This window comes from Elephas maximus, chromosome 26 (assembly GCF_024166365.1).
Source record: "Elephas maximus indicus isolate mEleMax1 chromosome 26, mEleMax1 primary haplotype, whole genome shotgun sequence".
In the NCBI taxonomy this organism is placed as follows: domain Eukaryota; kingdom Metazoa; phylum Chordata; class Mammalia; order Proboscidea; family Elephantidae; genus Elephas; species Elephas maximus.
The window spans coordinates 18,270,488-18,292,083 of record NC_064844.1 but is presented as its reverse complement, the minus strand read 5'-3'; the positions used below and the strand labels follow the sequence as shown (position 1 = coordinate 18,292,083).

The window sequence follows — 21,596 nt, the reverse complement described above, 5'->3', positions numbered from 1 at the left end:
CATATTTAGCAATGCTGAGACCCAAAGTGAGTAAGGACCCCATGAAGGAAACGACTAGTTTTATTCTAGAAAATCAGTGTCCCAAAGCTTAGTGTTTATAACAGCGTGGTGTTTAATGGTTTTTCCACATTTTTATCACAGGCTATTTGGATGGTTTACAGCTATTTTCATCCTGCCTCCATCCAGTGTTCACTCTTGCAAAGAACAGTACCCTCTGGGGGTGGTCCAATTTGTTTGGGGGTCTGACAGCTTATAAAAATTAGAGGCCCTCCTTAAAATAAAAAGAGTACAGAATTAGGTATAGAAAAATAAGCATTTATTTAGAACAAGAAAAGAAGGGGATTTGGAAGGGGTCCATGCAAGCGAGGGACTCTGAAACTGAAGCTTGGTTAGCTCTGTGGAACGTCCACCTCTGTAGTCCCTGGGTGGTGCCAACAGCTAACACACTCCACTGAAAGGGTGGGGGTTCCATGGCCTGGTGATCCATTTCTAAAAAACCAACCATTGAGAACTCTATGAGGTGCAGTTCTACTCTGACGCTCATGGAATCTCCATGCGTTGGGGTCAGCTCAATGACAACTGGCTTAATTTGGCCTCTGGTGCCACCAAGATCGGGTTCTGCAAATGAGGCGTCTTTACGTGCCCCACCAGGCCCTGCCTGCTTAGGACCTAACAACTTCTCCAGCTGAATCTCCAACCAACTTCCTTCTCTCCTGGTGCTCTGACTTCTCCGAGGGCAAATCCTGCTGTTTTACGATCTTGTATTATCATGCTCCTCTTTTTCTTGAAAGCTTTTACCATTGCTGTGATGTAAGTATTTTTTATTACTATTTGATTGCCTAGCTGAAGATTCTAAAATCCTTGAGAACCAGGACTGTGTCTGTTGTATTTTGCCCATCATGGTAGTTCCAATGCTTAGCTAAATGCCTGGCACGTAGTAAGAACTCAAACATTGAAAGAAGGAATTTGGTAAGAAGTAAAGATCTTAGTATGAACAAATTTGTGGTTTTATGCCCCAAAGAAAATTCCACTGGGTAGAACCAGCTTAGGGTGATTTGGGCCAACCGTGTCTACTGTTTCCAGAATGGGCAGCCGCAAGTCCTGCTGTCATAGTTGAAAAGAATTTGTTCAAGCTTTGCCTTTCAAAATCTCTGCCTTACCTCATGGGAATTGACGTTGACAGCATTCAGCCTTGCATCCAGCTTATGGAAACCTTTGGGACCCTGGATTGCTTGCTTGCCCAGCACACCGTTGTCGTCAGTTGCTGCTGAGTTAGTTCTGACTCACAGGGACCCCCGACCCCCGACGTGCACAGAAGAATTGCTCCATAGGGCTTTCAAGGCTGTGACCTTCCGGAAGCAGATTGTTGGGCCTGAGACACCTCTGGGTGGATTTGAACTGCCAATGTTTTGGCTAACAGTCAAGCACTTAACCCTTTGTGCTACCCTGGGACTCCTCCCCAACACATTCCAAATCTTTGCTGTCAAGTCGACTCCACTTCATAGCGACTCATCGATTTGCAAATTCACATGTAGATACAAAAAAAAAAAAAAAAACACACTTCAAATCAAACAAGTGGTTTTGGGGATAGTTGCCATTTTGGATGACCTGTGCTCTGTTCCCCCACAGGTGAAATTTTGGCTGCTTAATGCTAGTATGTTCAGTTATAGGCGGTTCCGCTCTAACATGACAGACGTATTCCTGAAACACCTTCCACTCAGCAGAATCATGCAATAAAAATAACAAGGCTTATGAGAAAAAGAGATAGGGTTGCCAGATTACAATCAATCAATAACAATGCTCAGTTAAATTCAAATTTCTGATCAAAAGAATAATTTTTCCTACTTGGACGTCATTATACTAAAAAATTACATGTACTGTATACTGTGCTGTTGTTGTTAGGTGCCTCAATTTGATTTTCGGCTCATAGCGACCCTGTGTGACAGAGTAGATCTGCCCCCGTAGGGCTTTCTTGGCCGTAATTTATAAAAAACCCAAAACCCACTGCCACTGAGTCAAATCCAACTCATAGCCACACTATAGGACAGGGCAGAACTGCCCCACAGGGTTTCCAAGGCTTGTAAATCTTTACAGAAGCAGACTGCCACATCCTGTCCTGCAGAGCGGCTCGTGGGTTCGAACCGCTGACCTTTGGGTTAGCACACAAGAGCTTTAACAACTGCACTATTAGTGCTCCTTCTGTAATCTATGCTTATATTAAAAATTATTTGTTGTTGATCTGATACTCAATTTAACTGGGCACCTGGTATTTTATCTGGCAACCCTAAAAATAAGTGTAAAGGCAGCTCACTTCAAATCCTGTGCAACTTTGTAACCAAAGCACTAATAAAAATAATTGGTCCCTGGAGAGAGAATTTGGACAATTCAGGTGAGCAACTCAGTATGGCTGAAGACTTACACAGTGGATATTAAAAATGCAAAACCAAAAGCAAACAAAACCCACAATGGTACAGAAATGCTTGCAGCCCTTTAGGAAGAGCAGGGCTGGAGGGTGCTAAAATAATACAGGTATAGCAATGAAGCTGAAGGCTCTTGCCTTTCTTGATTAAGGTTCTAATGCCTTTGTACTCTCCCCTAACCCTCCTTGCCTAGGTAAGATCACCAACAACCAGTGTGACTTCTGTTTAAATCACATGTGGGCTTATTTACATCACAGAGATACCTGGTATAAAAAAAAAAAAAAAAATAGCAGAACCTTAATTGATGCAATTATTTTGCAATGGCTGGTCACTCCCAGGCTGGGTACCACTCCCCTGCCCACCCTGCCCCCCTGCCTGGAGCTTATTCTGAAGGGGCCTCCTCTTGGCAGGGTGACCCATCTTACAGGTTTTGGCAGTCTCAGGTAGGGATGAGCCCAGGGGAGAAAAGGGAGAGCCATTGTTCCTTCGCAGAGGCGCAGTGTGTGGTCAGGTGCAAGAGTAGCCCAGCTGGGAGGGGGCTGGTTGAGGGGGAAGCTGAGACCCAGGACCTCTGCTTTTCCTGGTCACCTGCGCCTCCTCATTCCCCCTGCCTCCATTCTTGGCTCATGCTGCCCTGGTTCCTGCTCTGATGAAATACCACCAGGCCATCCAGGCCAAGTTCAGGCTCTAACTCTTCCCCTTCTGACAGTGCCCACTCATGTTAATCTTGACCTTCTTGGAGCTCCTTCAGGCGGAGGAACCTCCAACGGTTGTGAAGTTGAACGAGGCATTGCCTTACACTATTAGGTAGCCCTCTCGTGGCTCAAGTGTTCCCAGTTGTTCTGTAAACTGTGGAAGCCAGGGAACGTTCTGTACTTCTGCAGTGTCCCTGCAGTATCACGTCTTGTTTGACTCATTCAGGCCCAATGCTTCATTCCTTCATTCCACAATTGGTTCATTAAGTTCCAGGTACATGAGGCAAGAGAAACAAATAACAGGGGTGGAAGGGCCCTTCATGACCTGAGTGCTTCCTGGTTTGATTTAAACTGAGGTGGCAGGTGTGAATATATGTGCTTTGTTCACGCTGCAATTGCCCACATTGCAAAAACCAGGTGAAAACTACTTCGTAAATGCTGCTTTAGGCTGATGACTCCTCAGCGTCTAGCCACAATCTCTGCCCTAAACTCCAGATTTAACAAACCAACAGCATAGTCAGGACTTAGACATTCAATCGATAACTCAAACTTAACGACCTCCTGCTCATCTCAGGGAGCGGCCCAGTCACACAGGCCTAGACCTAGGGATTAGCCTTAGCCCCTCCTTCTTTAACACCCACATCCACCCTCAGAACAGATTCAACATCTGCCCACTTCTCTCCACCTCCACCACTGTCTCCCATTCCAAGCCACTGTCACTTCTGGCCTCGACCAATGTGGTAGTCTCTTAACTGGGCCTCAATTCATTCTTCTTTTTATTTTGAAATAGCTTTATTGAGATATAATTCACATGCCATAAAATTCACCCTTTTATAGTGTACAACTCAATGTTTTTAGTAAATCTACAGGGTATGCAACCATGGTCACTACCTAACTTTAGAACATTTTTTATTACCCCCAAAAGAAGCTCTATATGCTTGAGCCATCATCCTCCAATGGCAACCACTAATCTTTTTATATAATTTCATATAAATGGAATCATACAACATGTGGTCTTTTGTGACTGGTTTCTTTCACTTAGTAAAATGTTTTCCAGGCTCATTCCCTTTTGTGGTTGAATAATACACCGTTGCATGGATACACCTCATTTAACTTTTCCACTCTTCAGTGGATGAACAACTGGGCCGTTTCCCCTTTTTGGCTATATGACTAATGCTGCTACGAGCATCCATGTACACGTTTTTGTGTAGACACAGGCTTTTGTTACTCTTGGGTATACCTAGGAGTGGGATTTCTGGGTCATATGGTAACTCTGTTTAACCTTTTGAGGAACAGCTAGACTATATAGTTTATTCTTTGTACATCAGATCTTTTCAATACAAATCAGACCACAGCTTTCCCATCAGGGGCTTTAAACCCTTCAGGGGCTTCTCATCACCCATACACAAAATCCAAGTCTTTTCCATTAACTACAAATCTCGACATGATGAGGCCAACCTCATCTCTTTCTACCCTTGTCTTTGCCTCACTAGCCACACTGCCCACCTCTTTTTATTCCACAGTTGATTTCCACAGCTATTCTCTCTGCCTAGAGAGCCCTTCTAACTGACCTTCTCATACCTCACTCTCTTATTTCTTATTTTCTCTGTTGCAATGTTACCTCCTCAATCCAATCCAGCTTCCCACCTTTCATTACCATATGCCATCACTCTCTGTCCCTTTACCCTGAGTTGTTTATCTACATGGTTCCTGTGCACAACCAGTTCCATAATTTTCATGGCCCCCTGCGAAATGAAAATGTGGGGCTCTTTGTTAAAAAAATTAGCAAGAATTTCAAGACAGTGAAGCAAAGGGCAGAGCGTTAAACCAAATGTGGGCCCGTCCCTTCTGAGCATGAGGCCCGTGCAACTGCACTGGTCACACACCCAAGAAGCTCTGCTCCTGTGATGCATGTGATGCATCTGTGATGACCGAACGTAAAGGAAATATGATTCCAACCCTCCTTTTCTTCTCCCATTTTCTCACACCCAGAAGCTGTCTCGTCATCACCCCTTCTATGTCTCTCACTTTTACTTCTCTCTCCCCAAAATCCTTCTCTGGAGGTCCCTAGTCTTTCGATCCACTTCCCCCTTCTAACCACTTCTTCAGAACAGCCATCATCTACTCACTCTTTGGATTCAACACTTTAAAACTTGGGGACAAGGGAGCCCAGAACATTTCTCTTTGTAGCAGATGGCACAGGGAGAGACTGAGCAGGCAACAACTAACTTTCCTCTAGCAAAGGTGGGTTGGAAGAGTGGGCCAAGAGGGGAGAGAAAGCCAGGGACATTCACACAATAATTTTGGTCCCCATCACACACCTTTGGAAGAACTCTATCATCAAAGAATAAAATAAAATGTAAAGGACTTGGGTTTTTAGGTTTAACTATTTTAGCATGGGAGCAATTTCTTTCTGAAGCTAAAACCAGTAGAATAGTGGCTTTTGGAATAATATACAGTAAATCTTTTATTAACTGAGTGTTTTCATGATTACACTTGCTTCTGAGTGTAACTGCCATGTCTTCACTGTTCTTCATTATTTGCTTTGTTGATGGTTCATTATTTCTGTTTTGTCTTGTGTTCCTTCCATATCACTCCCAACAGGAAATTCTTTATCACCTAAGCACTTCACCCCTCATTTGCCTTTCTGGTAAGGAATGAAATATTTAACTATCTAACAATTATTGTATCTCAGTTAGAGTGAACTTTTTAAGAATGAGTTGGGCCTGGGAGAGATACGATACTTTCTCAGTTTCTCCCGAGTCATATCTTTCAGTGTGATTTTATTCTTTTATTTTGAGTGGGTTCTCTAAACTTTGGAAACTTGCTCGTAACATCAATTACAAATGTAGCATTCTAAATTCAAATATGAATGAGACTAACCTTCAAAAATGAAGAAGAAATTAAAACATCCACAGATGAATAAAAGCTGAGGGAGTTCATTGTTAGTATGCCTGCCTATAGAAAATGTTAGAGAGTTCTTTGGGCTGAAACTTAGGGAGGCTAGATAGTAACTTGAAGTCACAGGAAGATATAAAGAACACTGATAAAAGTATCCACATAATATTATAAAATATAAAAGCCAATATTATTGTATTTTTAGTTTGTAACTTCTCTTTTTTCCTATGTGATTTAAAAGACAAATGCATAAAACAATAATTGTAAATCTATATTAATGGTCACACGATGTATGAAGATGTCATTTGTGACAATAACAACAAAAAAAGGGAGGAACAGAGCCATATAGGAGTAGAATTTTTGTATATTAGTGAAGTTAAGTTGATATTGATTCAAACTGAGTTGTTATAAGCTTAAGATATTAATTGTGGTCCCCAAACTAACCACTAAGAAAATAACCAGAAAACAAATAGAAAAGTTCATCTGTATGCTGTCTGTAAGAGACTCACTTTAGATCTAAAGACACAAAGAGGTAAAAGTAAAAGGATGGAAAAAGGTATTCCATGCAGATAGTAACCAAAAGAGAGCTGGGGTGTTTAGTGGTTATATTATTGTCAGAAAGATAGACTTTAAGTCAAAAAAGGTTACTAGAGAAAAAGACATTACGTATTGATAAGAGGGGAGTGTCAGTCCATCAAGAAGAAGATAAAGTGATTATAACCTATCAACAGAGCCCCAAAATGTATGAAGCAAAAACTAACAAAAATGGAGAAATAGTCACTTCTACAATAATAGTTGAAGACCTTAAAAGCCTGCTTTCAATAATGGATAAAACAACTAGACAGAAGGCCTACTAAGGAAATAGAGGACTTGAACAACACTATAAACCAATTAGACCTAACAGACATATACAAAACGTTCCGCCCAACAACAGCAGAACACACGTTCTTCTCGAGTGTGCAGGAACATTCTCCAGGCAAGGCCATGTGTTAGGCCACAAAGCAAGTCTCAAATTTAAAAAGATTAAAGTCATACAAAGTATCTCCTTTGACCACAGTAGACTGAAGCCAGAAATTAATAACAAAAGGAAAGGTGGAAAATTTACGAATTTGTGGAAATTAAACAATATATTCTTAAATAACCAATGAGTCAAAGGAGAAATCACAAGGAAAATTAGAAAATACTTTGAGACAAATGAAAACAAAAACAATATACCAAACTTACGGAATGCAGTGAAAGTAGGACTCAGAGGGAAATCTGTAGGTGTCCACCAACAAATTAGATTGTCTACCTGGATGAAATCAACAAATTTCCTAGAAACACAAATTTTTGGTAATAACTTATAACAAAGAGATTGAATCAGTAATAAAATGCTTCCCAATGGTAGCTTTACAGGCCCAGATAGCTTTACTGGTGAATTTTACCAAGAATTTAAAGAATTAACACTGATCCTTCTCAAACTCTTCAAACAGTAGAAGAGGAGGGAATACTTCCTAACTATTCTATGAGGCCAGCATTATTACCCTGATGGCAAAGCCAGACAAAGACATCACAAGAAAAAATTGTAGACCAATGTTCCTTATGAACACAGTTGCAAAAATCCTCAACAAAATACTAGCAAGCTGAATCCAGCAGCATATAAAAAGAATTATACACAATAACCAAGTAGGATTTATCCCAAGAATACAAGAGTGGTTCAACACAGAAATATCAATCAATGTAATACCCCACATTAATAGAAAGAGGGAAAGAAACCACACAATCGTCTCCACTGATGCAGAAAAAGCCTTTCACGAAATCCAACACTCTTTCTTTATGAAAACATTCAACAAACTAGAAATAGAAAAGAACTTCCTCATCATGATAAAGGGCATAAATGAAAAACCCACGGCAGTATGATATTCAGTGATGAAAGATTGAAAGCTTTCCCCGTAAAATCAAGACAAGAATGACTACTCTTGTCACTTCGATTCAGGATTGCACTGGAAGATCTAGCTAGAGCAATGAAATCAGGCAAGAAAAATAAAGGCTCCAAGTAGGAAAAGAAGAATTAAAACTATCTCTATTTACAGATGCCATAAACTTATATATAGAAAAATCCCTAACAACAACTATTAGAGCTAATAAATTCAGCAAAGTTGTAGGATAAAAAATCAACACAAAAATCAGTTGTATTTCTATACACTAGCAGTGAACGATACAAAAACAAAATTAAGAAAACAATTCCATTTATAGTAGCATCGAAACGAATAAAATGCATAGGAATAAATGTAACCAACGAGGTACAAGACTTATACACTGAAACTTTAAAACACTGCTGAAAGAAATTAAAAAACCCAACCCATTGTTGTCGAGTAGATTCTGACTCATAGTGACCTTATAGGGCAGAGTAGAACTGCGCCATAGAGTTTCCAAGGAGTGGCCGGTGGATTCAAACTGCCAGCCTTTTGGTTAGCAGCCACAGCTCTTAACCACTGCGCCACCAGTGCTCCAAATGGATGAGAAAAAAAGAAGTGGTATCTAATTGTGGTTTTAATTTGCATTTTCTTAGTGACTAACAATGCTAAACATCTTTTCATGTGCTTACTGACAATTTGTGTATCTTCTCAAGATAAATATCTATTTAAGTCCTTTTTTTTTTGAGTTGTTTCTTTTTGTTGTTGAGTTGTAGGATTTCTTTATATATTCTGGATATTAAACCCTTTTCCTATATGTAGTTCTCAAGTATTGTCTCCCATTCTATATGTAGGTTGTCTTTTCACTTTCTTGATAATGTCTTTTTTTTTTTTTTTCAACTTTGAAACAAAAGCTTTTAAAATGAGATGAATGATTCCGTCAGAGAAGGACAAAGGCAAAACAACTTAGTTAGCAAAAAATCTTTTCCAAAGTGTTTCTGGTAATAAAGAGGATATTCTTACAATGTTAAAAGGAAAATAACCAGGATATAAATTTATATATTTAGTATAATTTCAACAGAAAAAGAACTGGAGTGATTTAGTGCAACATGGGAACAGTGGTTATCAACAGATCCTAGAGTTAAGGTGATTTTAACTTTCTTCTTGGTACTTGTCAGTGTTTTCCAAAAATCCTCGAAATAATCCATGTTTCTTTTATCCTTTGTCATTATTTTGTTAGAAAACAGACAAAGATAGAAGTTCTTGCTCCTCCAAGGCAGTGGCCATGTGTTAGACAACCTACTGGGCTTAGTTCTATGCCAGATGAAAACATTCACTAAGTATAAATTGAATAATTATAGAAAGAAAATGATTGGGACTATCACTTTTTTTTCTTTCGTTGTTATTACTGTTGTTGCAAAATTGTATACCCCAATGAATTTCTTTTTCTTTACTATGGTTGTGCTGTGCTCACTGCTTCCACACTCAGAGCCATGTTTCCCATCACCGAAAGTAACAAGCCTCTAAGTTCTAAAGCATACTTACCCCTGCCCCTCTTCTCCTGGTAACCACCAATAAACATTGGTCTCTCTATATTTATCTGTTCTTGTCTTCTTATAAAAGAGGAACCATACAGTATTTGTCCTTATATGCTTGGTTTATTTCCTTTTATGCCCTCCAGGTCCATCCATGTTATGTTTCCGGAACTCATCATTGTTCTTTATGGTAGTATAGTATTCCATGTGCGTATACCACAATTTGCTTATCCATTCCTCTGTTGATGGGCATTTCAGTTGTTTCTGTGGTTTTGCTATTACGAATAAAGCTGCAATGAGCGTCCAAAAAACCAAACCTGTTGCCATTAGGTCGATTTGGACTCACAGAGACCTTACACGATGGATTAAAACTGCCCCATAGGGTTTCTAAGGAGCAACTGGTGAATTCGAACTACCACCCTTTTGGTTAGCAGCCAAGATCTTAACCTCTACACCACCAGGGCTGGTGGCACAGTGTTTAAAGTGCTCGGCTGCTAACTGAAAGATTGGTGGTTCGAACTTACCTAGTGGCTCACAGGAGAAAGATGTAGCAGTCTGCTTCCAGGCAGATTGCAGCCTAGAAAACCCTATGGGGCAGTTATACTGTGTCCTGTAGGGTTGCTAAGGAGTTTGCAATGAATGTAGGAGTGCATGTATCTGGTTGTGTCGGTTGTTTTGGGTCCCTACCTCACTCTTTTTGTGACTTGTTTTTTGAGTGTTTTGTGTCTTATTTATTATATTGATTTTTCTGTTTTTGTATTTGAGTACTTTCTGGTGATGAGCTTTTTTTTTTTTTAACTTTCTTCTTTTCTCCTGAGTGTTTCTTCTTAATGACTTCTTAGTGGTTACCACATGTTACTTTATATGACTTACAATTACTACAGTGTTTAGCATGTGAATGACTATTAACATACAACGTTAATATGATAGATCTATTCTTGATATGCTCCTTCCTCCCCCATTTCTGTTGGTGTGTCTCCACTAACATCAACATACAAACTATATTTGATAGGTTTAGTTTGTACTTGTTTCTTAATGTTCTGCCTTTCCCTTTGGAGTACTCCCTTGAGTAATACTTGCAAAGCTGGTCTGGTAGTGGCAAATTCCCAGAGATTCTGTTTGTTTGGGAATGTCTTGATTAGCCCTTTGTTTTTCAATGACAACTTTGCTGGGTAAAGTATTCTCATTTAGCAGTTGTTTTGGTTCAGTATTTTATATATGTCACTCCATTGTCTTCTGGCCTCTAGAGTTTCTGGGGAGAAATCCGCATTGATTCTCATGAAAGACACTTGGTACGTTAAATTGCATTTTTCTCCTGTCAAAATTCTCTCCTGTCTTTGGTTTTCAAGAATTATATTAAGGTATGTTGCACAGTTGATCTTTTTGCATCTCTTCTGATTGGGATTTGGGTAGCTTCCTGTATTTCCAGGCTTGGTTCTCTGCTCAGGCCTGGGAAATTCTCTCTAATTATCTCTTGGAAAATGGTTTCTATGCCTTTATTGTTGTCATGGTGCTTTGGGATTCTAGTGATTCTAATATTAGATTTTTTAATTGAATCCCACATTTCTTTTTGGGTTTGTTTGCTTTTCTTGGTTCTTTTATCTCATTTCTCTTGAGACTTGATAAGTTCAGTTATTTTGTCTTCTAATTCAAATATTTTGTCTTCTACTTGTTTGACTATTGTTGGTGTTTCTCTTACTTTTTCTAATTCAGATGTTTTATTCTTCAGTAGTTCTTTTTGGTTTTCTTTTATGTTTTCAGATTCCTTGTTGAATCTCTCATTTTGTTCCTCCATTTGCTTCCTAAACTCCACTAGTTTGTTTACTGTGTGTTTTTTGCTTTCCTTAAACATATTTAGCACCAAAAACCCATAGTCTGAAAATTATCAATTCTTTGTGTTATTCTGGCCTCCAGAGGAGAGATTTCCTCTTCTTCATGTTTTGTTTTTGAGTATTCCTTCTCTCGTGCTTTTGTGTTTTTTACTAGTTTTTGTTGAACTTGAGCTGTTTTGTTATCTTTTCTTTAAATTTTTTATTCTGTTGACCATGGGAAAATTTTCTGGTTGGGTGCCTTGGAGGGGAAGTGTCTAACTGTCCAGTTGCTAACCAAAAGGCTGGGGCCCACACCCAGCCACTCCATGGGAGAAAGATATAGCAGACCACTCTCCCCAAGATTCACAGGAACCCCAGGATGCAGTACACCTCAGCCCCCACAGGTTCCCTGTTGTATAGAATGTCTCGGCAGATTGGTATCTTCTCCTGTGAACCACTAGATGGCACTCTTATCCTTAGGTTCTTCTCCTTCCCACCCTGCCCCCTGGTCCCCCAGAACTGATTCAAGAGATCTTGGTTTCTGGACTTTAATGCATATGCAAAGGGGTGGGGGTCACTGGACACCTCAACTGTTACGTGCAGTGGGGATCGACTTTACTGTGGTGATAATAGTGAGGGTTTTTTAAGCCTTTCCTCACTGGTGCCCCTGCATGGGCACATCCACTACCCACAGTGTCTCACTGGGGGCTGTCTTCTCCTTGTCTGTTAGTCTAGACTGTTTCCCTCACTGTATTGCCCTTGAAGCCCATCCCAGACCTAGAGCCTGTTCATCTGGAGCTTCATTGAGGTTCACCAGTACTCTCACACAGCATTAAGGTCTTCTTTCACCCCCTCCCACTTGCATGGCCTGCAAACTCCCACAGCATATTTGTGCCACCTTAAAAACCATCTGGCTAGAGCTTCCTCAGATAAACTCCCTTTCTGTGTCCCTCCTTGGGGAGTCACCCAGTCCCATCCCCAAATGGCTGGGAGGAGCCTGTGCTCCTAGTGGGTAGGATCTCTCAGGTTCTGTGCTCATCCTGCTCCTCCTCTCTTCTGCTTCTGTACTCACTCCGATTCTTCAATTCTCCAGCTACCACCTAGGGTTTCAGATCTCAGTCTGTGCTTTTTTTTATCCTTTGTTCAGTGAGTTAGTTGCTGGAGGAGTAAATGGGGGTGTCCACTCACTTTGCCATCTTGCTCCACCTCTCTCCGATGGCCTTTTTTTTTTTTTGCAGAAATGGAAAAACTGAGCTTAAAATTCACTTGGAATTGCAAGGGACCCAAACAATATTGAAAAAGAAGGACAAAATTGGGGGATTCATACTTTTCCATTTCAAAATTTACCATAAAACTACCGTGCTTAAAACAGTATGATACTGGCATGAGGATAGCCATATAGACCAATGGAGTAGAACTGAAAGTCCAGATATAAACCCATATATCTATGGCCAATTGATTTTTGACCAGAGTGCCAACAGCATTTAATAAGAAAAGAATACTCTCTTCAACAAATGGTGCCAGGACCAGTGGATGTCCACTTGCAAAAGAATGAAGTTGGATCTTAGCACACACTGTGTACAAAAATTAACTCACAATGGATTGAATACCGAAACTGAAGTGCAGTGGTTAAGCGCTTGGCTGCTAACCAAAAGGTTGGTGATTCGAACCCATCAGCTGCTCTGTGGGAGAAAAGATCTGGTGATCTGCTCCTGTAAAGATTTCAGTCTGTCAGTGGACATCTAGGTCAATTGGCATAACATACTTCATAAATAAAATATTCTACATCCTACTTTGGTGAGTAGCATCTGGAGTCTTAAAAGCTTGCGAGTGACCACCTAAGATACATCTATTTGGTCTCATCACATTTAGAGCAAAGGAGAATGAAGAAAACCAAAGATACAAGGAAAATATCAGCCCAGAGGACTAACGGGCCACTTGAACCACAGCCTCCACCAGCCTGAGCCCAGAAGAACTAGATGGTGCCCGACTACCACCACTGACCTCTCTGACAAGGATCATAATAGAGGGTCCCAGACAGAGCGAGAAAAAAATGTAGAGCAAAATTCAAGTTCACAACTGTCAGACTTACTGGTATGACAGAAACTGGAGGAATCCCTGAGACCATGGCCCCTGGACACCTTGCTTACTGAGAATGGAAGCCACTCTCAAAGTCCACCGAAGATTAGACAGGACTATAAAACAAACAATAACACACGTGAGGAACACGTCTCTTAGTTCAATCAAGTATACAAGACCAAATGGGTAACACCTGCCCGAAAGCAAAGATGAGAAGGCAGGAAGGGACAGGAAAACTGGACAAATGGACACAGAGAACCCAGGGTGGAAAGGGAAAGGGGTAGAATGCTGACACATTGTGGGGATTGCAACCAATGCCACAAAACAACTCCTGTATAAATTTTTGAATGACAAACTAATTTGCACTATAAACTTTCACCTAAAACGCAATTAAAAAAATTTTTTTTCAGCCTAGGAAACCCTATGGGGCAGTTCTACTCTGTCATACAGGATTGCCATGAGTCGGAATTGACTCCATAGCACACAACAACAACAAAGCTATAAAACTTTTAAAAGGAAATATAGAGGTAAATCTTCATGATCTTGGATTTGTCAGTGGCTTCTTAGATGGGATACCAAATGCAGAGGTAACAAAAGAAAAGAGATAAATTGGACTTCCCAAAATGAAAAATGTTTGTGCAAAAAGGGTACTAACAAGAGAGTGGAAAGAAAACCCATAAAGTAGAAGAAAATACTTTCATATCATACACCTGATGAAGGTTTAGTATCTAGAATATATCAAGAACTTCTATGACTCAATAACAAAAAGACAAACAACTCAATTAAATAATGGGCAAAGAACTTAAATAGACCTTTCTCCAAAGAAGATATACAAATGGCCAATAAGCATATGAAAAGGTGTTCAACATAATCTGTCATTTGTTGTTGTTATTAGGTGCCGTCATTAGAGAAATGCAAATCAGAATCACAATTAGATACTACTTAATAAAAAATAATAATGAGAGAAAATGCCAAGTGTTGATGAGAACACGAAGAAACTGGAACACTCGCACCTTGTTGGTGGGAATGTAAGATGGCGTAGCCATGGTGGAAGAAGTTTGGAGGTTCCTCAACAAGTTAAACGTGGGATGGCCGTGTGATACAGCAATTGTACTATGCCCAAAAGAATTTAAAACAAGTGTTCAAACAGAAACTTGTCCACAAATGTTCTTTGCAGCAGTATTCACGATAACTAAAAGGTGGAAGCAACCCCACTGTTCACGGACAGGTGAATACATTATAAAGATGTAAGAATCTACACACAATGGACTGTTACTCAGTCATAAGAAGGAATGAAGTACTCATACATCCTACAACACGGATGAATCTTGAAAACATTATGCTGAGTGAAAGAAGCCAGATGCAAAAGGTCACAGTATGATTCCATTTATATGAAATATCAAGAATAAGCAAATTCATAGAGACAGAAAGCAGATGTATGGTTACCAGGGACTGGGGGGGACAGGGGGATGGGGAATGACTGCTTAATGGGCACAGGTTTATGTGGAGGGTGATGAAAATTGGCTGGAACTAGATAAAGGTGATGGATACACAACATTGTGAATGTACTTAATGCCACTACATTGTTCACCGTGGCTAAGATGACAAATTTTATGGATGAGATGTAGAAGTCTATAAATGCAGTTGTTGCTTTATACTAAGTTAGTCATGATACTAAGACACACCACACACACACACCCGTTGCCGTCGAGTCGATTCCGATTCATAGCGACCCTGTAAGACAGAGTAGAACTGCCCCATAGAGTTTCCAAGGGGCGCCTGGTGGATTTGAACTACTGACCTTTAGGTTAGCAGCTGTAGCACTTAACCACTACGCCACCAGGGTTTCCACTAAGACACTGTTGGGCTAAAGAGATAAAAATATACTATATGGACACTGTGCTTGTTTTGTATGTGGAGAAGATAAAAAGTCATTAACAGACAAAGCTTTTATTAAAAATTATGATAAAAATGTGTAGCTAATGTAACCAAGTCTTTTGCTTCTTTCTATTTAGAAAATTATACAGTACTGGCTCGAAAAGGGTGTCGATGGCTTTAGTTTCGATGCTGTTAAATTTCTTCTAGAAGCAAGAAGTCTGAGAAATGAGATCCAAGTGAATAAGAGCCAAAGTTCGGTAAAGTTTTGTTTTAAACTTTTTTTTTCTTCTTCCTCTGAAAATGTCATCGGATTGCTTTCTTTTTTAGCTTGAGATGAGGGATGAGCTCTGATCTGTCTATAGATTGAGCTTTGAACCATTTTCTTTAGGAAATACAGAGGAGATTGAAATGCGTACGCCCAGGTGCTTCCTTCCATAAGTTCCCTCCAGAGCGAGGGCTCCTTTGAAGAGTCCTTCAGATGACAAGGGTTCTGAGAACACGGACAGTGTGGACAACGAGAAGGACATCTACTCACTGTGATTTTACTATCTCTCTCAAACTGAGTTGAGGAGGCCTTAATTTCCAGACTCTTTTCTGGTCATTAAAGAATGCATAGATGGAAGAGAAGGGAACTCATATTTGTTTGTTTGTTTTTTTAATTGTGTGCTATGTGCTGTTTACTTATGATATTTCATTTAACCCTCTCTACATTTTGGGTTACATTCTATGAGACAGGTTTTATTATCCCCATTTAGCAAATCTTAGAGATGTTATCTTATCAGGGGTTAAAGAGATGCTAAGTAGAATTCCAAACCAAGCCTGTTTAGCTACAGAATTTGAGTTCTTTGTACTTCCACACCAGTGGTTCTTAACCTTTCCCCCATGTCACACATGGGAGATGATATTCACATGCCGGCCTATTTCTCTGGTTGTCCACGATTCTATATTCACTTTGTCTCCAAGGCCAAACTGATAGTAGTCCTAAAATGTGTTCCAAAATGATGGATTTATATATTCACACAGTGGGATTTTATACATCCGTCACAATAAATGAACTACAGTGACACACAACAGTATGGGTGGATCTTCACAATACAAGGTTTAGTGAAAAAAAAAATCCAAAAATATTACAATAGCATGACACCCTTTTTACAAAGTTAAGCAAATAAATGAATGCCACAGTTTATCACCAAGCTCCTGGCTTTTGGCCTGCATAGTAGATTCATGGGTGCATATAACTTCATTAAAACCGATGAGTTAATTAACTTACTAAAGAGAGGTCGGTTGTGCATGGGCCAATGATAAAAGTATATCATGAAATGAAGGTTGTGATTAAGCCAATTTTTTTTTGCGCAGGATTTCCACTAAAAAGGAAAATTGAAGGGAAAGACAGGTAATGTATTAGTCTATTGTGTCAAGGTAGTTCAAACCCACCCAGACGTGTCTCAGAAGAGAGGCCTGGTGATCTACTTCTGAAAGGTCACAGCCTTGAACACCTATAGAGCACAGTTCTACTCTGAGGTCCCCATGAGTTGGCACTGACTCAACGACAACTGGGTTGGTTTGGTTTATGTTTATATACATCATCCAATAGAATCAATAGAAAAGGAACCTTGCAATAGCCTTGGTAATTATAATGAGCTGCTGTCAGGCAGGCCTGAGTTTCCAGTCCTGACATGTGAAGTGATGGTAACTGTGCTGCTATGTTTCTAAAGGACACGGTCACACACTACTCAGAGCTGTACCATGACTTCACCACCACTCAGGTGGGAATGCATGACATTCTCCGGAGCTTCCGGCAGACTATGGACACCTACAGCACGGAGCCTGGGAGGTACAGGTAAGCATGCAACACGTTTACTCTTCCCAGCTGCTGTGTGTGATCTGTAGTTATCTTTTACAACCACTCGTTGTTGTTGGGTGCTGTTGAGTCAATTCCAACCCGTAGAGACCCCATGTTGCTGAGTAGAACTGCCCCATAGGATTCTTTTGGCGGTGATCTTTATGGAAGCAGATCGCCAGGTCTTTCTCCTACAGAGCTGCTGAGCGGGTTCGAGCCACCGACCTGTCGGCTAGCAGCTGAGCACTTTAATTGTTGCGCCACTACAACCAGTCATACTCAAGAGGCTAAAATTATGATTTAACAAGCCTGCAAAAATATAGTTTCCTACAGCTTAGGTAAAGAGCCCTGGTGGCACAGTGGTTAAGTGCTCGGCTGCTAACTAAAAGGTTGGCGGTTTGAACCCACCTGCGGAAGAAAGATGCGGCAGTCTGCTTCTGTGAGGATTACAGCCTTGAAAACCCTATGGGTCAGTTCTGCTCTGTCCTGTGGGGTCTCTATGAGTTGGAATCGACTCAATGGAGGTGGGTTTCATTTGGAGTATAGCTTGTATATGCCAGGATCTGGTATATTGTCTCATGTTTCTTCACTTTGTTAATTTTCAGCTTCCTTTTTTGTAAAATGGTACTAATCACAGTATTTACTTCGGGGTGGGGGTTGTGAAAACTAAATTATTTGAAAAGATAATGTATCAGGTAAATGCTAGCCATTAACTATTATTATTGTTATTGTTAATATCTGACCTTGTAGTGCCCTTGTACAGTATGAATGTAAATGGTTCAGCTAAATTGTCGGCGGAGCACAATGATTACAGACACAGTTTTAGGGTCACATGGGCCTGAGCTGCTGTCCTGCTCTACAGCTTCGTGACCTTGGCCTGGGTGGTTAACATAAACCTCAGTTTTCTCATTAAAGAAAAGATAATAATGATATCCCTGTAAGGCTATTTTGAAATTAAATGAGATAATGTAATAAAGCTCTTATTAAACAGTGCATGGCACATAATAAACACTCAATAAATTTAACTATGACTATGTTTATATCGAAGTCCCTAGGTGGCACAGATGGTTAAGTGCTCATCTGCTAACCGAAAGGCTGGTGGTTCCAACCCACCCAGAAGTGCCTCAGAAGAGAGGCCTGGTGACCTGCTTCTGAAAGGTCGCAGCCTTGAATACCTATAGAGCACAGCTCTACTCTGAGGTCCCCATGAGTTGGTAATGACTCAGCGATAACCGGGTTGGTTTGGTTTATGTTTATGTAGATCACCCGATAGAATCAATAGAAAAGGAGTTTAAGAAATTCTTCCCCACCTTAAAGTAGATGCTCTGATTAGTCTTCCCATTTTACAGATGAGGAAACTGAGCCTCTGAGCATGCAGGTAATGGTCACTCAAGTAGTAATTGCAGAGATGGGATTTGAGTAGAGGCAGTTGGGTTCCAGAGACTGTGCACTTATCCATTATTACGCTGCTTCAGTGGGGGCCATTTCAGGTGAATGTTTCCCCCAAAGAGTATTTGATTTTCAGTAATTGAGAGTGCACCCCAATAATAAGATGAAACTTTATAAGGACTCAAATTCACAGGGAAATTTTGCCGGGAGACTCCTCACCTTATATGCAGACATGTACTGTAAATTCCCAGAGGAGTGATGTGAATTGCTGAAGAAAGCCTTCGTGGAAGTTACTGAGGTGTTTTTTTTAGCTTTAATAAACTAGCTTCAAATTTTATTTATTGCGAGGTGACCTGTTTGCGATGTCTTTTTTTTTTTTCAATCGTATTGTGTTTTAGCTGAGAGTTTACAGCACACATTGGTTTTTCATTCAGAGATTTATACACATACTGTTTTGTGACATTGGTTGCAATCCCTACAAAGTGTCAGCACTCTCCCCCTTTGCCTTTTCACCCCAGGTTCCCTGCGTCCTTAAGTTCAGAAGTTACTGAGTTTTAAGCAGGTTTAGAAAGAAGAGAGCAATATTGATTGAGATCCAAACTTGCTTCTTAATTCTTAGGCATTCGACCTTGTATTGGGCCAGCCTTTGTATTTACTTCACAGAGAAATTGTCCAAGGGCCCAACGTGATGTTTCTTGGTCATCTGACTTGACATTCTTTCCAGCGAGCCCCAGCCTGATATGCTTACTAGTGTGTATCCAGCCCCCACATGCTGTGGGCCAGATATAAACAGCTGCGAGTGCTTTCCCAGCCTCCTCACAGACACTGAAGACATCAAACTCTTACAGGTTCATGGGGGCTGAAGCCAATGGGGAAAGTGTTGACAGGACCATGATGTACTACGGGCTGCCTTTTATCCAAGAAGCAGATTTTCCCTTCAACAGTTACCTCACCGAGCTAGACACTCCTGGGAACAGTCTATTTAATACAGTCATCATGTCCTGGATGGAAAACATGCCAGAAGGAAAATGGCCTAACTGGATGGTAAGTCCTCCTGCCCAGCTCGGCGTACCTTGTGCTGACGTGCTTGTTGAAGAGTCACCTCAAGAACGAGATGAATACTTGTCTCTAATGACCTTCAACTCCCCCTCCATCGATGGCTATTTAGTGAGCCAGGTGTGTCCCGGCTTCCCACCAGGTTCCTGTCATTAAGGGGGAGATGGTCCACTCAATTGAAGGAATGTTTAATGACGACTGGTGCTCCTTGGAAACCCTACGGGCAGTTCTCCTCTGTCCTAGAGCATTGTTATGAGCAAAAGGTTTGGTTTTTTGGTTATGGGTCTGTGCTTAGAATGCTAGGGGAGCATCTTGTGGGGAATAGATATCAAGCTATAATTCTTCTCCACATATCCCAGAGTTGATGATCTCAGTGGGAAGAAAGAGGATTTCGGATGTGGGTGGGTAAACAGCAACACAGAATATACATAAAACAGTGACAAAACACCCTTCTGTGGGGGAAGAATGTAGTGCAAACACATTTAAACTGCTGAGACTCTACCGTGCCCTTCAAGATGGAGGCTGAGTGCAACTTCCATGTTGACTGAGGAAGGCCTAACCTGTTTGAAGACTGATAATAGGTTGCTTAGTGAAGAATAAAAGATATAGAAAATATTACCTGTGGTAATAAACCAACCTTTTCACTTCCACGCCTTTCAAGGCTCCTTACCCTTATCTGATTTTTCTGTCTTTGGGATTGGAACTTTGGGTTAGGAAGGGGTTAGTACCTGACTCCTTAGTAAGATACCTGCATTCGTTTAGATATGGGTTCTGCTTAAGAGTCTCAAGGTAACAGCTTAAACAAGATGGAAGTTTCTTTCTCATATAAAAGACAAATCCCCTTTCTTTTGTATTAACCAAACCAGATGCCATCAAGTTGTTTCTGACTCACAGCGACCCCAGGTATCTCTCAGTGAACTGTGCTCCATGGGGTTTTCAATGGCTGATTTTTCAGAAGTAGATTGCCAGGTCTTCCTTCCAAGGCATCTCTGATGGACTCGAACCTCTAACATTCTGGTTAGCAGCCAAGTGTGTAAACTATTTGTACCACCCAGGGACTCCTCCCTTTATATTACAAGCCCTAAACTCCTGAAGAGGACAGTGGTGGTTTGGTGGTAGGATTCTCACCCTCCATGCAGGAGACCTGGGTTCGATTCCCTGCCAATGCATCTCAAGTGCAGCTACCAACTGTCTGACAGCGGAGGCTTGTGCGATGCTTGTGTTCAGCAGATACTGCCGAACAGGTTTCAGCAGAGTTTCCAACTAAGACAGCCTAGGAAGAAAGGCCTGGCAATCTACCTCTGAAGAAATTGGCCAGTGAAAATCCCATGGATCACTAGGATCCAGTCCTGTCATTCATGGGATTGCCGTGAGTCAGGGGCCAATTTGATGGCAGTGAACAGCAAAGTCCTGAACAACTCTTCAGTGTCTTGAATCTCCCGTTTCTCTGCATCTCTACCATCTTAGGCTGCTACTGTGATACCATGTCATTCTCTGATTCTCAGCTAAGTGATGCAACAGGAAGCCTTCTGGAAACCCCAGGGTCTACCTGTTATATGCTCCCACAGCACCCCTTCACTCCCTTCCCTAAAACCCCACACAGTTGGACACTGCCTGCTTTCCCTACTAGACTGTTAATTCCTTGAGGACAGGAGCATCCTAGCAGCCAGCATCGCGGCACCCAGCATGGTGCGCCTTCCCACTGGGTGCTCAGTGAAGACCATGGAAAGCATCAGGTGCTTGTTTGCTGGCAGTGCTGTGACTCTCATGTAGTTCAATGATTTACCAAAGACATGGCTTCTCATTGCAAGCTTTTGCATTAAAGGCTGCCCTCCTCCCAAATATCTATGCATTTGACCTGGGCCCTTTAAAGATGGGGAAATTTTGAGACAGTCTGCACAGATACTTGCCAGCTCTTGCTGCTGCTTGTTCCTTGATCAAAAGCTGAAAGAATAAAGATGGAAAAAATACCACATAGTCAAAAAATAGGATCTGTAAACCACAATTAAGCTTATTTTAATCTTTTCTGAAATGCTAATTGGCAGGAATGTGTGTTATTATTGACAGAGACTTCCTCAGGATGAAAGAGACTCAAATTTA

At 40.9% G+C, this 21,596-nt stretch overlaps 1 protein-coding gene across 1 annotated transcript in view; it reads left to right on the top strand.

The window, feature by feature from the left end:
* SLC3A1 (solute carrier family 3 member 1) overlaps nt 1-21,596 on the top strand; it is a 64,362-nt gene that overhangs the window by 23,577 nt on the left and 19,189 nt on the right. The window contains exons 6-8 of the mRNA XM_049870344.1: nt 15,349-15,468; nt 16,927-17,051; nt 19,289-19,484. Coding sequence (XP_049726301.1) covers nt 15,349-15,468; nt 16,927-17,051; nt 19,289-19,484 — 441 coding nt within the window. The remainder of the gene's footprint in view (nt 1-15,348; nt 15,469-16,926; nt 17,052-19,288; nt 19,485-21,596) is intronic.